This window comes from Hetaerina americana, unplaced genomic scaffold (assembly GCF_022747635.1).
Source record: "Hetaerina americana unplaced genomic scaffold, ioHetAmer1.1.p SCAF_1, whole genome shotgun sequence".
In the NCBI taxonomy this organism is placed as follows: Eukaryota; Metazoa; Arthropoda; class Insecta; order Odonata; family Calopterygidae; genus Hetaerina; species Hetaerina americana.
Window position 1 is genome coordinate 47,314,028 of NW_027286069.1, and position 14,263 is coordinate 47,328,290.

The 14,263-nt window shown below is 35.0% G+C and overlaps 1 protein-coding gene across 1 annotated transcript in view; it reads right to left on the minus strand.

The window, feature by feature from the left end:
- Positions 1–243: 243 nt before the first annotated feature.
- The window catches only part of Phlpp (PH domain leucine-rich repeat protein phosphatase), a 67,345-nt gene continuing 53,325 nt past the window's right edge, over positions 244–14,263 (minus strand). Inside the window, exons 15-20 of the mRNA XM_071596311.1 lie at positions 13,173–13,352; positions 12,515–12,727; positions 6,826–7,090; positions 2,799–2,950; positions 1,939–2,113; positions 244–1,825 (exon numbers count right to left, since the gene is read on the minus strand). Of these exons, the coding sequence (XP_071452412.1) occupies positions 425–1,825; positions 1,939–2,113; positions 2,799–2,950; positions 6,826–7,090; positions 12,515–12,727; positions 13,173–13,352 (2,386 nt within the window). The 3' untranslated portion in view covers positions 244–424. The remainder of the gene's footprint in view (positions 1,826–1,938; positions 2,114–2,798; positions 2,951–6,825; positions 7,091–12,514; positions 12,728–13,172; positions 13,353–14,263) is intronic.

Below are 14,263 nucleotides of genomic sequence, written 5' to 3' on the forward strand. Positions count from 1 at the left end.
ACTTTCTATAAAAAAAATAAAAAATGTAACCCAATATTTTCGCTTATCATCGATATAGGTAAGCCTTATTAATAAAGTGGTATAATTAATACAAGAGCAATTTATTGCGTTTTGAATCCAAGGGATTATGTTAAAATTTCAAGGAATAAGACAACACAAATTTCAAAAAAATTATTAATATTTTAATTTACAAAAATTAATTTAAATAACTATGAGATTTGGAGCTTACATCAAAACATATATTTATACATTTTATTTTGTAATAATGAGAATTCCCTCATTATCATCAAAAGCTAAAATTAGTGTTAATTACTTTCCACTATCTCTCGTACAATAAATATTAATCTTTGATTTTTCAAAGATAGTTCAAAAAGTTTGATTTTTCAAAATAAAGTCATAAGCACAATTTCCATATAGTAGAAGACTATAGCTCAGTCGTTGCAACACCCCAGTATGCCTGCATGCGATTTTCTGTCTCTCCGTTGGTGCTTTCATTGTCTTTATCCCAAGACCTTTCCGTTTCGTTCATACTGTCACCTCTCACATCAGAGCCTGACCGATGCTTTTCCCGCACGGCTTCGAAATCGAACCCAACGTGCCCGGGAAGCAGGCGTTGTAAACTTCCAAAGTAGGCGGCATTCGGACCACCTTGAATGGGAGGCGAAGCCACTTCCACCGGAGCATGACCCCTTCCGCTCCCTCCCCACTTGGTACCGCTGCTGATGGAGCTCTTGCCCCAACCGCGTCCGCCTTTGCCTGTGCCTCGCGCACTCGAGAACCGCCTGGACAAGAAAGGCGCCGGCGGGGGAGGGGGCCGATACTGGGGAGGTCCAGACCCGTTGACGGTGCCGGAGGTGGTCCCATTTGAAGGAAAGCCTTCCGTCCAAGGAGCTCTTGACCTTCCCCTCACGATACCCCGTGACAATGTGTCGAGTTCCTTGTCGAAGAGTAGCTGGGTATTCTGCTCCAGCATGTACTCCCAGCACTTGAATCTCTCGTCCACGCCACCCACCTGACTTCCTTCCTCACTCGGGCTCTTCTCCCGTCCCCCTATGACGCTATAGTCATCCGACATCACTAAGGCTGGCATGGCACTAACTTTGTGAAGTCCCTTCTCCCTCATCAGAACAGATTCCGTCCCGACGCAAACGTCCCACGCCCCGGGTATCCTTCTGAGTTTCGAAACTTCCCCGTTCCTGGCCTGCTCTTCCCAGAAATTTTCTTTCATCGTGCACCTGCTGAAACCACTGTCGGAATTGTCTTGGCTAGACTTTTCCTCGAGGTCATTTTTGTCCTTCACCACTGTACTCGGTGCGTCGTCACTCTGTCCGCTGGGGGAAGAGCGTTCAGGTAAATTTTTACTGGGAACCTCATGCTCATCGATGCAAATTTCACTCGCCATGTGGATCTTCTTCTGACTGCATTCCTGGAATGATTCTTTACTACCCCCGCAGTTTTCATTCTGCTGGTTGCTTTTGCATTCTATCGATTTCACCTTGGATTCGCTTTGTACTTTGAAGTGATTAATACCATTGCTGACTGATACTGACTTCATACCATTTTCAGTCGTGCACCCTGCTCGCTCTTCTGGCATTCCTGTACACCATCGGCGGTGGCAAACATGAGGCAGGCACAAGTGACACTCCTCCCTCTCTCCCTCGTTGGCCCACGTACAGTGACAACAGCAGTGGCGTATGCATGGATGATGTGATCGTAACTCTTCCTTTAACTCCTTCATCAGAAGATCTGTTGTTCCATTTCGCTGAATGATCCTAAGGGACTTTCTCAGAGCATCTTGTGTAACATCTTTATCACTCTTCTTATCCTGTTAAGTGGATAAATTTATAGTTATACTATCTCCAATTATAAATTAAATGGAATTTTTAAAGTTATTAATTCACTTTGAAAAAATAAAACTAAAGGAATTAAATGACTAACCTGTGAACCAAAGAGATGCACTACAGCTATGCTTAAATTCCCTGTGTTACCATAGCCTTGGGCTAAATCCTGTAGCCTTTTAGCTGCAAGCATTTCATCAATCCCTCCTGAATTTGGTTTTAGCATCACTTGAGCTTCACATGCAGCTTCATTTTGTTGCACAGATGACCAAAATCTAAGTAATTGATCAAATGGCAATATATCAATAAAAAATTCAATATTTTAGGAAGTAAAATTACCAATGAATAATTTCTAATTTTAAGATTATATTGGAAAATTAAAGTTTAGGGGAGATATACACTCTTAAGACTGAGGATGTAAATTTGGTAGTTTTGTAAGTATTCTATTTTCAAATTCAACATTTTGTTTATTAGAATTTGCTGAACAGAGACTAAATAAACAGAAGAAAATATTTCCTCAAATTTTCAGGTAGCTTATTTAACCAAAACAATGAATGTACTGATTTCAGCTGGGAGCAAAAAGAGGAAAGTGTCCACAGCTTTTTAAATGAATGATGAATATGATATATCAATTAGCTCAGTATGGCAAAAAACAAGCTCCTATAAAAGCAAGATTTGGCACTAATTATATTCTGAAGGGTCCTAAAATTTATTCGTATGAACAGTCCATTAGAACTTTTGGAACATACCATGATTCGAACTCATCACTTCAAGCAATTGTATTTTTTTAAAAAATGTTTGCAAGTAATTTCTCATTTATATCATGAAAAAACCTAAATATTAATATTCATACATATTATAATAAATCTTGAATTTCCATGAGATAAGAAAATGATTTATCTATGAACTATATTACCGTGAAATTAGAACCATTTTTTTATGAGACTGATTTTAACTTACATTTTATTGGCTATTATGATACAGAGGTCTCTTTCTGATGTAAGATCAACTTCAGCGACATGAGGATCAGGCACCACTTGTGGAAAAGATGCACTCATACCTAGGGCATGTTGATCGTGGTTTTCATTTTTGCTTGGATATTTTTTTTCATCCTAAAGAATAATAGGAAAGAAAAATTCATTTTGCCAACACTTAAAATGTCTATGAATCTCTCAGCTCAAAATTATACTGGAAGCTGGACAAAATAAAATACTGAATTATATTTTTTTCTCTTAGCCATAATCTTTCACCCAAAAATAGAAACTGTTTGTACTCTCAATTGAAAGTGATGATGGTATTAATGAGCACTATAAGCAAAGCAGAATAAAAACAGTACTGCCCTAACTGCGGTGGAACTTAAATACATGACCTTCAAGGTGAAAGCAAGCTGACCAGACTGAATATTAGAAATTAGCAGTCAGGATCAGTTATAGTTTATTAACATGAACGAGTCATAATTTTAATTGCTATTAGCATTTTTAAAGACCAAAGGATCCTTATCATAAAGAAAAGTTTTGAAATAAAAAAATATAGTTTATTCATAAAATGGATGAAAAACTCATAATTCCTCGAATGCTTAAAAAGTTAAAGAAAAATTATCCAGAAAATAGGTGTACTTTAGATTTGTCTTTATTTATGTCATCATATTAACATTTAATATCTTGGGTGAAAAAAATAAAAGGAGAATGACCATTGCCATTCTTACTAACTGTTTCACAAGATATAGAGATTCTCAGACATACTGGTGTTACAACTACAACACTACAAGTCAAAAAGTAATCATAGGGAGGATTAATATAGACAGGGTGTACTATCAATCAGAGGAAATAATTGCAGGTGCACTGCTGTAAGGAAACATTTGACAGTAGTGGAAATTGGAATTTTGCAGTGGGAAAGGGAGAGGTTGGATTGAGAAAGGGGACTGAGGTTCAGGAGGAGCAAGGAATGACTGTGGGGAGAAAACAGTATATTTCTAATGAACACATGGTTCAAACACCACAGTATGCACATGCATTTATGGAAAATTCCCAGGGATTCAAAGATATTAGCTAGACTATATAATAGTTAGGCACAAATTTATGAACAGCATCATTAATTCACACAACTTCCTGGGATTGAATGAAAATTCAAATCATGAATTAGTACTACTGAAGTGTAACATCATATTCTAGAAGATAAAACAATGAAGACAGTTGAGGAAATTAAATGTAGAAGCATTAACTGAGATGAAAAGAAAGGAGAACCAGAAGGTTGTAGAGAAAATTACAAGTGAGGACAGGGAGATGTTTACAATAGAAAGATGGGAACACATCATTAAAGGATATTGAAAGCCACAAAAAGTATAGAAAAAGTAAATAGGGAAAGGAAAGGTCAAGCATCGATTGCAGATAAGATGATTAGAATGATGGAAAAGAGGAGGAAATGGAAGAACATTAGCTAGGAGGAAGTATAAAGAGATCATAAAAAACTGAGGCATGAAAAAAATAGGGAAAATTAGCATGGAGGAAGACATATTGTGAGGAAATGGACATTTTACAGGAAAAGTGTGAAATTGGTGTAATGTACAAGAAGGAGAAAGACCGGAACACTTTATCATATCAGTTTTAGTTTCTATTCCAAAAAAGGCAAAGGCTACATCATGTGAGGACTACAGAACAATTAGTTTGATTTCGCACGAAGCTAAAGTAGTTCTCAGGATCATCAAATTAGAGTATGGAGAGGATGGCAAAAAAAACTAAAGGGATGATCATTTTTGGTTTAGAAAGGGGAGAGGTAGACTTGCTGTCATTGCAATAATGAGATCTCCAATAGAGAGGAACATACATTGCAATCAGGGTGTATTTGTTGGTTTGGTAGATTTTGAAAAGACATTATTTTACTTAAAAAGTTGTGTTGAATTAATGATTGTATTGCAGAAAATAGGAGTAGATTGTAGGGATAGGCATCTTTCCAGCAATATGCCTCAGATTGCTCAGGTGCGAGTGGGAGAGGGTGAGGTGGGATGGGCAGAGTTAAGAAGAGTTCTGACAGGGGTGTCCATTCCCACCCAGGGAGGAAATGGTAAAAGAGGCATGAGACAACTGCAGGTGGGAGTGAAATTTGGTAAAGATTTCATGAAATCAGGTTTGCGGATGATAACAGTTTAGTCAGCCAGTTAGTCAAGGGGTCACAAGCATTGCTGAGTGCATTAGAACAATAGTGTTATATGTGTGGGATGAGAATCGATGTAAAAAAAATAAGGTTATGAAGTTTCCAAGAATGGGGGAAGTTAAGTTAAACATCAAAATAGGAGAGAAAACACTACAGCAGGTGGAGCAATTTTCCTATCTTGGAAGTTTTTTGGACCAAGGTGGTCAAAGTAGTCCGTACAAAAGAAAAAGAAGTTCATTAGGCAAAGAAGCTATCACAAAGAAAAGGGAGTTGATGATGGGGACATTGAGTAAGGATGTTAAGGAAAAAACTCATTAAAACTTTGATATGGAGCATGGTTTGAATGGTGAGGAAACATGTTCATTGAATCAAGATGACAGGTGTACAATGGAAGCTTTAGAAATGTAATGGTTTTGTATAAGGATGGAAAAGCATTGTTTTACAGAAAGGAAAGCACATGCAGTACTAGTCATGGTGGGAAAGAAGATAATATTGTTTAAAATACAAAGGCAACAGGGAAGATTGATAAAGAACATTTGGCGACAGGTGTTGAAGACTGAGATGGAGGGGATAATGTTGGGCAAGCAAAGAAGGGCTAGGAAAAGGATTGGTGTGTTGGATGGAATTAAGGGAGGTGGCAAGTATGCAGAATAGAAGAAGGTTTTATGGTAGTTTTGCATGTCATGTTGTGTTTTGTTAGGTTAGGCGAAAAATTTTATCATTGTTCAGACTGTCTCCATCTAAACCCTACCTTAAATGGTAAAATGACAGTTATAGTAACCTGATTTCTCAGAAAATCACGTATTTAGTTTGGGTGAATCTGTGACTTTCCATAGTCATCACCTTATTTTCAACTCAGGACCTTCATATGAACAAAAAACCTAAAATTTGATTAGCAGAATGCCTAAACCATTACTTCAGTATGACAATCACTTTACCTTGTGAGCTTGGACTAACAATGTCCGTTTTAGGAAACATAAGTTTTAAATTTAAACAAGACTATTAGATGCCTATTTTCTGAGCTGAGAATTATGAATTAAATGCTAAAAAAATAAAAGTATTAGGTAAATTTAAAGGCTAATCAACCTCAAATTTAAGTTAGAAATAAATTTCAAAATTTTCAAAGAAAAACTCCACGGTATTTTTGCCCAAAGATTTTATCTCTCGGTGATGTATAGGATACCAATGGACCCAAGGCAGCATCTCTAGTCCTCATTCACCAGAAATATGTGCAAAGTGTGTCTGTAGTCTAAAATATTATTTTGTTACAATGAAAAAGTGGACTTCAACATTTTCAAGGCTTAAATAAAGTCTTTTCGTGTGCATATGAAATAAATATCAAAGTTTTGTAGTTGGATAACAAAAATTAACTTAGCAGTAAAGTTAACTCTTTGCACATAATGCCTAACCCTGAAGATAGGGCACTTAGATGATGTCTAGTAACCTTAGCATTGTCACTTAGTCAGTGTAACTGTCATCTAGTATCTGGAAGAATGGAGGTGCTCATCCACTCTCAAATCATAAGATTGTAGTCACTAAGTATAGGCCACTTTATAAGTAGAAGCCACTTTTACCTCAGAAGACATTGACTGCTGAGGTAAATGAACTCGTAGCTTTTTTCTAAAATGGATAGTTTTGAACAGAATGTGAGTTCTACATATTCTTATATTTAACATGCCATCAATATGGACAGTAATACTTGTTTAAAATCAAAATTTAACATAACATACCATAAAATGTTATTTATACAGGCTTTCTAACATCAAGTTAGTCACAACCATCACTTCCAATTGCTCAACAGAGGATAAATACCTTGAAAATTGAAATTATATTTTACCTGCTCATTCTCATTGCCCAAGTCATCTTCCAAGGACCTAAATGGAGCAGTAAGTGGAAATATTGAACCATCCTTTCTGCATAGAACTGCTCCAACTCTCCCTACACTTGCCACTCTTAAAATGTACTGTTGATGTGGAACATCACCATTGGTCACCGTATTGTTACTTCCTGCTTTGCTAACTGTATTGCAAGATGCTGATTTGGCTGTGACGTGGCAAAGAATGGCACATGCCCCAAACTTTTGGCCTTTTTCCTTCAACTCCCTGTAAATATTTGTTCAAAAATAAAAAATGAGAAATTTGTAGAAAGCAAGGTGAGCCATTCAAAATTCAACAAGTCATAATCAATCATGTTTGCTTGGATGTCCTCATCCTAGCAAAATTATGCAAGGACTAATTATTAAAAAAACCTGCAGGAAATACAGTAAAAGTAACTTTAGCTGAGTCACCCTCTGCTTAATGTTCAAGTGTGAGAAATTGTAATTTCAAAATTATTCATCTCAACTGGGATTAAAAGCAAAAATTTCTCATTTTCTGGTAAGTGCAGTAGCCAGTTCAGCTACTGAGGCATTATTTTCAATGTGAATTTCTACATGAAAAAGTAGCCAGATGTTTTGACAAATTGGGTAACTGAGCTAATTCAGGATGTAATGAATTGGAATGAGCTGAATTAACAATTTCACTGGATTTTTTACTTTCAATTAGGTTATCAAGCCCCCTAAACAGATATATAGGTAGACATCTAGCCTAAAAATAACCTATGTTGACCCCTGAATGTCAAGGTGAATGCAAAAGAATCAAGCTGATCTTCACAGGATTGTAAAACATTTGTTTTGAAAACATGGACCAAAGTTGCCCACCACTCACTACTGCATATTATGAAATTAAAACTAACTGGAAAATTTTCATGTTTTTCATCTAAAAAAATAATGATCTAACATGTCCATCATTGTAAAGAATGTAGAATGCATTGAATTTTATATATATATATATATATATATATATATATATATATATATATATATATATATATATATATATATATATATATATATAAAAAGTTTAGAGGAATAAATTTTTGTAATCTTCAAATATAAATTAACAATTAAGCAATAAAAACATGCTTCTAAAAAGCATCCAAAATGGGTGTTTTATGGCACACGAGCATACATGAGGATTGATAGATCTTTCTATACTCCTGGAAAGCTTCTTTAAAATTGAGTGTCCTCACACTTTGAGCCAATAAGGATTAACAATATACCAATAGGTCAAGGGGTTCACTGGGTGGGGAACGACCAACACACACTACTATCCCCACCCTTTCCCTCAATGTAGTTTATTGTTGCAATAATCATGTAATGAATTAAAGGCCAATAGAAATGCTACCAATTTTTAAGTTTGACACTCACTGTTCCCCTCATAATTTGGCACCTATATATACTCACCTACCTAATTCACATGCTAGAGCCTGATCTGGCCTTAGCTTTGAACTTGGTAAGTCTTTTCCTCTTCTCATACCATATTATTTAATGTCTTACCCATTTTTAGCCAATCTTTTTTGTTTAATCAAGGCTGAGTATTGCCAATGTAAAATTATGGTCAATTAGCTTTGCTCACACCTGTTCTTTTACTTATGCATTTGAATCCATTGTCTAAAGTGCTTTGCATTTCCCATAATGGTATTTAATGACCTATGTATTGTGTTTCAATACATCTCTGATGAGTGTCATATATCCTTGATATTTTAAAGAACTAAGAACTTTCTGTTTCTTAGTTTAGTGAAGCTAATTGGATTAATATTCTTTATCATTTTTTCAAGTTGATTAGGTCTACTAACATGCATTTTGATTAATATCAAAAACTCATTTCATCAACGTAGAAATACATATTAAAATTATTTTGCATTACTGGAAAATAATACAAAATGAGATAACTTTTCCAAGAGATGTACATTGTATAGATATATCCTAGTCAATGTTACGATAGTGCCAAAATTATGATCAAACATGAAAAGTATTTATTATTGTGTACAGGCAATGGCTATAGAGTTACGATCACTTGCAGTTTATATGCACTGTAAGTACCATTGCCTGAGTTTGGCATAGAGAGAAGGAGTACATTGTAGGCTATGCAACTTCAGCCTATGCATATATTTTGTGGGTACATGACGACAGTGTCGTACAAAGACTTACTACAATATTAATGAATTATTTTCCCAAAGATATCATCAGAATTTCAGAATATTCCTGATGAAGTCCCAAGGAAAATGTGCCCCACAAGGTGAAATGTGCCAGTCATAAAATGATCAGTCGGAAACTTCAGTCATAAAATTATACCATGCAACCGTTGCAACAATCAAAGAGCTGGGTAATTCAAGACAAGGTATTTTCATAGAAGCACATGACCTTAATTCAAGGTTTCCTGAGAATGAAGTATACTTTTACTTGCTTTTAGGGGAAGCTATGTATAGGCTGACTGAATATCGACTCTGGCTTTGGAAAAATCTCAACTGACAATATCAGTGGCAATGGGAACTGCTAAAATTACAGTGGAATGTATTTGTGGAATGTATCCTCAATTTTCTCTCTTTATGACAGTAGTAATTTTGAATAATCATGAATCAAACCAGAGGAGGCACAAAATAAGTTTGATTTGGTCTTCCTGGAATCAAATAAAAAAATAAATAGTGCCTTCAAAGTAATTATATTTGGAAAATAAGATTTATAACAATATAAATGAGAAAGATGTGGAACAAAGGGGATGGGAAACTCATCTTACCGGCAGAAAGTGAAGTCCTGAGTACTATTCTGCATAAGTAACCATGTGATGCAATAAAAATAATTCCCCTATGCAACACTAGTTTAACGACGAATAGATGAAATGGCTAAAAATGTGAAAGATATATTGTGCGGCATCCTGAGAACAACAGACTTTGCATTACAGTTGGACAAATCAACCTTGCCAGGTGATAAATCTGTGTTCTGGCTTACATACGCCTTATTACAGATGAAAATCTATCTCAAGAGTTTTTGTATGCAAGGCAATTAATTAGAAACTGACATAGAGGGGGAGTCAATATTTCATGTCATAGAGCAGTTTTTCAGGGACAAAAAATTCCACTTTCTAACATACTTGCTGTTGCAACAGATGGAGTTCTGTCAATTATTTGTCCTCACCATGGTTGTGAGAAAATATGTACCAAATGTTTTTGCTATTCATTGTGTCATTCACTAACAACATCTAGTGGCTAAAATACTGAATGATTGCCTCCACAAGTCCTTAAACATTGTAATTACAGCAGTTAACAAAATCAAAACCCTTGCTCTTAATGATCGATTCTTTCAAGAGTTGTGTGATGAGAATGACGAAGATTTCAAATGTTTGTTACTACACACAGAAGTATGTTGCTATCAAAAGGCAACTGTTTAAAGTGTTTCTATAGGCTTTTAGACACTCTTGTGCAGTTTTTTGAGGAAAAAGATGCTTTTCTCTGTGACAACCTTAAAGAGACAAGGAGTGACCTTGCATTTTGGGAAATTATACTAACCTTATAAAGGCAAAATTTTTGGTGACTGTGTTTATTTCCAAGTTGATTTTATTTACTGGCAACATAGATCACCGCGAGCTTTATCACTCCCTTCACAACTTAAGGTAGAAGAGCAAGCTGGGAAGGGTCATGATGATTTGAGAGTCTTTTGTGACCTTTCAGCCACCTTACATAAAAATATGATGCAGCAATTTGAGGATCTTCTTTTGTTGGAAATTTTAGACTGAGTGATAAATCTGTTTTTAGTTATTGAGGAAGTTGAAGTATTAGAAAAAGAATTAAATAGACTACAAAATGATGTTGAATTGAAACCAAAGTTTAAGATAAATCATCAAGAGTTTTGGTTACAGAGGGAAATTTCCGATCGTTATCCTGCATTATGGGAGGTGGTTAAAAAATTCCTTCCATTTCCGACTTCACATTTGGTGGAACATGGCTTTAGTGCAGTCATTCAGCTTATTTCCAAGTAGAGAAACAGACTTCAGGTTTGTGAACACGGCGATTTAGGACTCCTGCTAAGTGACATTAAACCGGACGTTGGAAATCTGGTATCAGGTCATTAAGCCCATCCATCCCGTTCAAATTTCATTTGATGGAAATATGTTATTAAATTAGGCAATAAACTCTCCTTAAATGACTTGTAGACCATAAAAACTATAATCAACAGTCATTTAATTTTTTAACTAATTTTAACAAAACATGATTGGTTATTCTATTTTTATTAATTGAAAATGTTCATGCAATATAATTACTTAATTTAAATTCTCAAATTTCTAAAACAATTTAAAAAAAATTTGTTTTGATAATTTATTTTTATGCAAAAAGTATATTCTCACCTAAGTTCCTTTTATTGGGTACTAAGTCTTTTGCATAGATGTGATATGAAAACTATATATTATTGGATTCTAAAGAAACATTTGATTTAGTCATTGTTTATAATTTAATTATTTAAATATTCCTCATTTGGTTATTTTGTTTTATGATTTTGATTAATATTTTAAAGCTATCGATTGGGAGGTGTTGAGTATAGGTTTATGGATCCAAATGGGCAGTGGCTCGAAAAGGGTTGGGTAACACTGCTGTAGATGGTTAGAGGGTCACCTTGTAATTTAGATGAAGGGAGGGTATGCAACACTGTTGTTAATGATTTTGGAAAGGAATACAGAAGAGAGTTTAATGGAGTGCAGAATTAAAGACAATGTCATTTGACTTTGCCTACAATTCTTAGATTGGGAAGAAAATTTGGTAACAATTCCCAATTCCTAAATCGTCTCACCTATGCCTTTTGAGTTATTTGGTAAATGAGGAAGTTTAAAGAGCTATTATATTCATCATTGACAAAATGACCAGACCAAGACATCTAATCCCCCCTGAAATTAATGTTCTAAGTCAGCAATACTTGGTGATAAACATACAATTAGACTTTGGATGATGTGGGGCAACTGCCAAACCACGCCCTTGTGTCTGTGCAACTGGTGTGGCATGCACATTTCATATGATTTAGAAATACTACATACCTATGATAGTATCATCAATAAATTAAATATTATGACAAATTTGGTATGTCTCTATTTTCTGAGATTAAAAACAGTAAAAATGCCATCAGAAAATTTTGTTAAAATTATTTTTTGAAACCACATTCTGTATACATGAATTTTTGCGATAGGTTATCTATCAAGATAAACTATGGATCATAAAATTTTCTTTAGTAGTTTCTCACTTTAGATTTTTCTGAAAAATACGTCATCTACCCCAAGAGATAACTATTATTTGAATTCAGATGAAAGAGACCAAGAAATAACCACAATGAATGAGAGCATAAATTAATAACAAAGAGGAATATTTTCCATAAAGCTTTCCCTTTTCTAGAAGGCAATAAGTTATAGAATTTGGCCATTCATATTTCTGAATTTGATGTTGAAACTAATAATTACACAACAATTTTTCTGTTAGGGCTTAGTTTTAAGTGTAACTCAATTATTTCTTGTGTAATCCCCACCCATTTTAGAAGCACAAAGCGATTTTGAAATGAGAGAAAAATCTGAGAGAAGTCTGTATTTTCTGCATTTAGCCTATGGATAATAAATGATAGGCTGCTTCATCAACTTTTGCAAGAGAAAATCCACCAATTTTAAACTTGCCTGTGAGCAGAAAGTAGAGTATATTTCATATAGTCTGTGGCAGTCTCCTTAACAGTTCTCTCTTCTAGAAGAATTCTAGGAACCACAGATGCTAGCAGTGAAGCAGTTTCTGCCCCTCCCTCATTTCCCTCTTTGACACTTCCTCCATCAAACAGACCAAACAGGCCCTCCGTGTTGCAAAATGCTGGCAGTCGTATCTGGGTTGTGTAGAGCCTAATGAAATATTTTATTCATCAGATAATGTTTACAGAGGGCATATGGATGAATTCACATATAATAATTCATGCCTAATTTACTTGTCTATAGAGTTGAAAAGTAGTTTATTTGACAAATAAGGTCATCCACTAAAATTTAAATGAATCCTTTTATTAGATGCATGTGTTGGTGTAAGGTAATCCAAAGAATGTATCTGAATTTCAAAGTGAATTCTAATTCACTTTGAAAGTTGAATGATTGAATCTACATATATTGGTATGCTACAAACTAAGACAGATATTCCTGATATTGATATCAATGTGCCAGTGTTCGAATTCCTCACAGTAACAGGACAATGTTAAATTTAAGAGTTATTGAAAAGAAGAGCACATTTTTCACAAAATAATTTTTATCATTTAAAATTAATGTATTTTTGTTTTCCATTCAAACACTATTATTTCACCTGTCAAGGTTCCCTGGAGTCTCTGAGAACCCAACTTTCCATGGAGGCCCAATATGAGATCTTTCTTCATTGCCTTCATCAATTGTCTGATATGATTCTCCAGCTTCGTGATATGGAGTGGAAGGCAAAGAGGTTCGATTATTACCAGACACATCCACTAGACTCATCCTCCTTTGTGACCTAGCAATGAAAAGATATTAGGTGCAATCAGAAACTCTTCTCTCATCAGAATCAGATTAGGATCTTGGCCATCATCAATATTATAATACCAGAGTTAAAAGAAACGCTACTCAATCCTTCAATCATCATCAAAGCAATTTGCAATAAAAATAAAGTTGTTCTAATATCAAATTGGATTTTTCTTTGAACTTCCATTATAAGTTAAAGATTGAGATCCATGGAATTTTCATGATACAAATGTTTCCAGAGCCCAAAGTTAAAGTTTCGAAATGTCTTCTATTGTCAAAAATATTAAAATTTAACAGCCAGAAGTTTGAAAAAATTACCGTAATACACAATGGAAACTCCTAGAATTGTAATTTCAGTTGCTAAAGATTAGCAAAGAACAGAACGTTGAGCCTGGTGACTCAAGTATCAAAAATCCTTGCTTAGATGATTAGCCGAAGCATAGAAGGAAAATAGAAGGAAATCTCTCAGAAAACCAGCTTGGAAGCAATTCATCAAGACTTTCATGTGGAGCATGGCATTCTATGGTTCCGCGACTTGGAACATTGGAAAAGTGGACCAACGAAGAATAGAAGCATTTGAAACATGGTACTGGAGTAGAATGCTGAAGATTAAATGGCCAGACAAAGTAAGGAATACGGAAATATATAGAAGAGCAGAAGAGGATAGGACCATATGGAGAACTCTATTGCAAAGAAGAAATAGATGGATTGGACACACATTGCGGCACAATGGATTGATTAGGAATATAATAGAAGGACCAAGACCAAGAGACAAGTTCAAAGGACAAATTAGGAAGGACATAAAACAGAGAAGGTATCAAGGGTTGAGGCAATTGACATTGAATAGAGTAAAATGTAGGGCTGCAGTAAACCAATTGTAGGATTGAAATACTGATGATGATG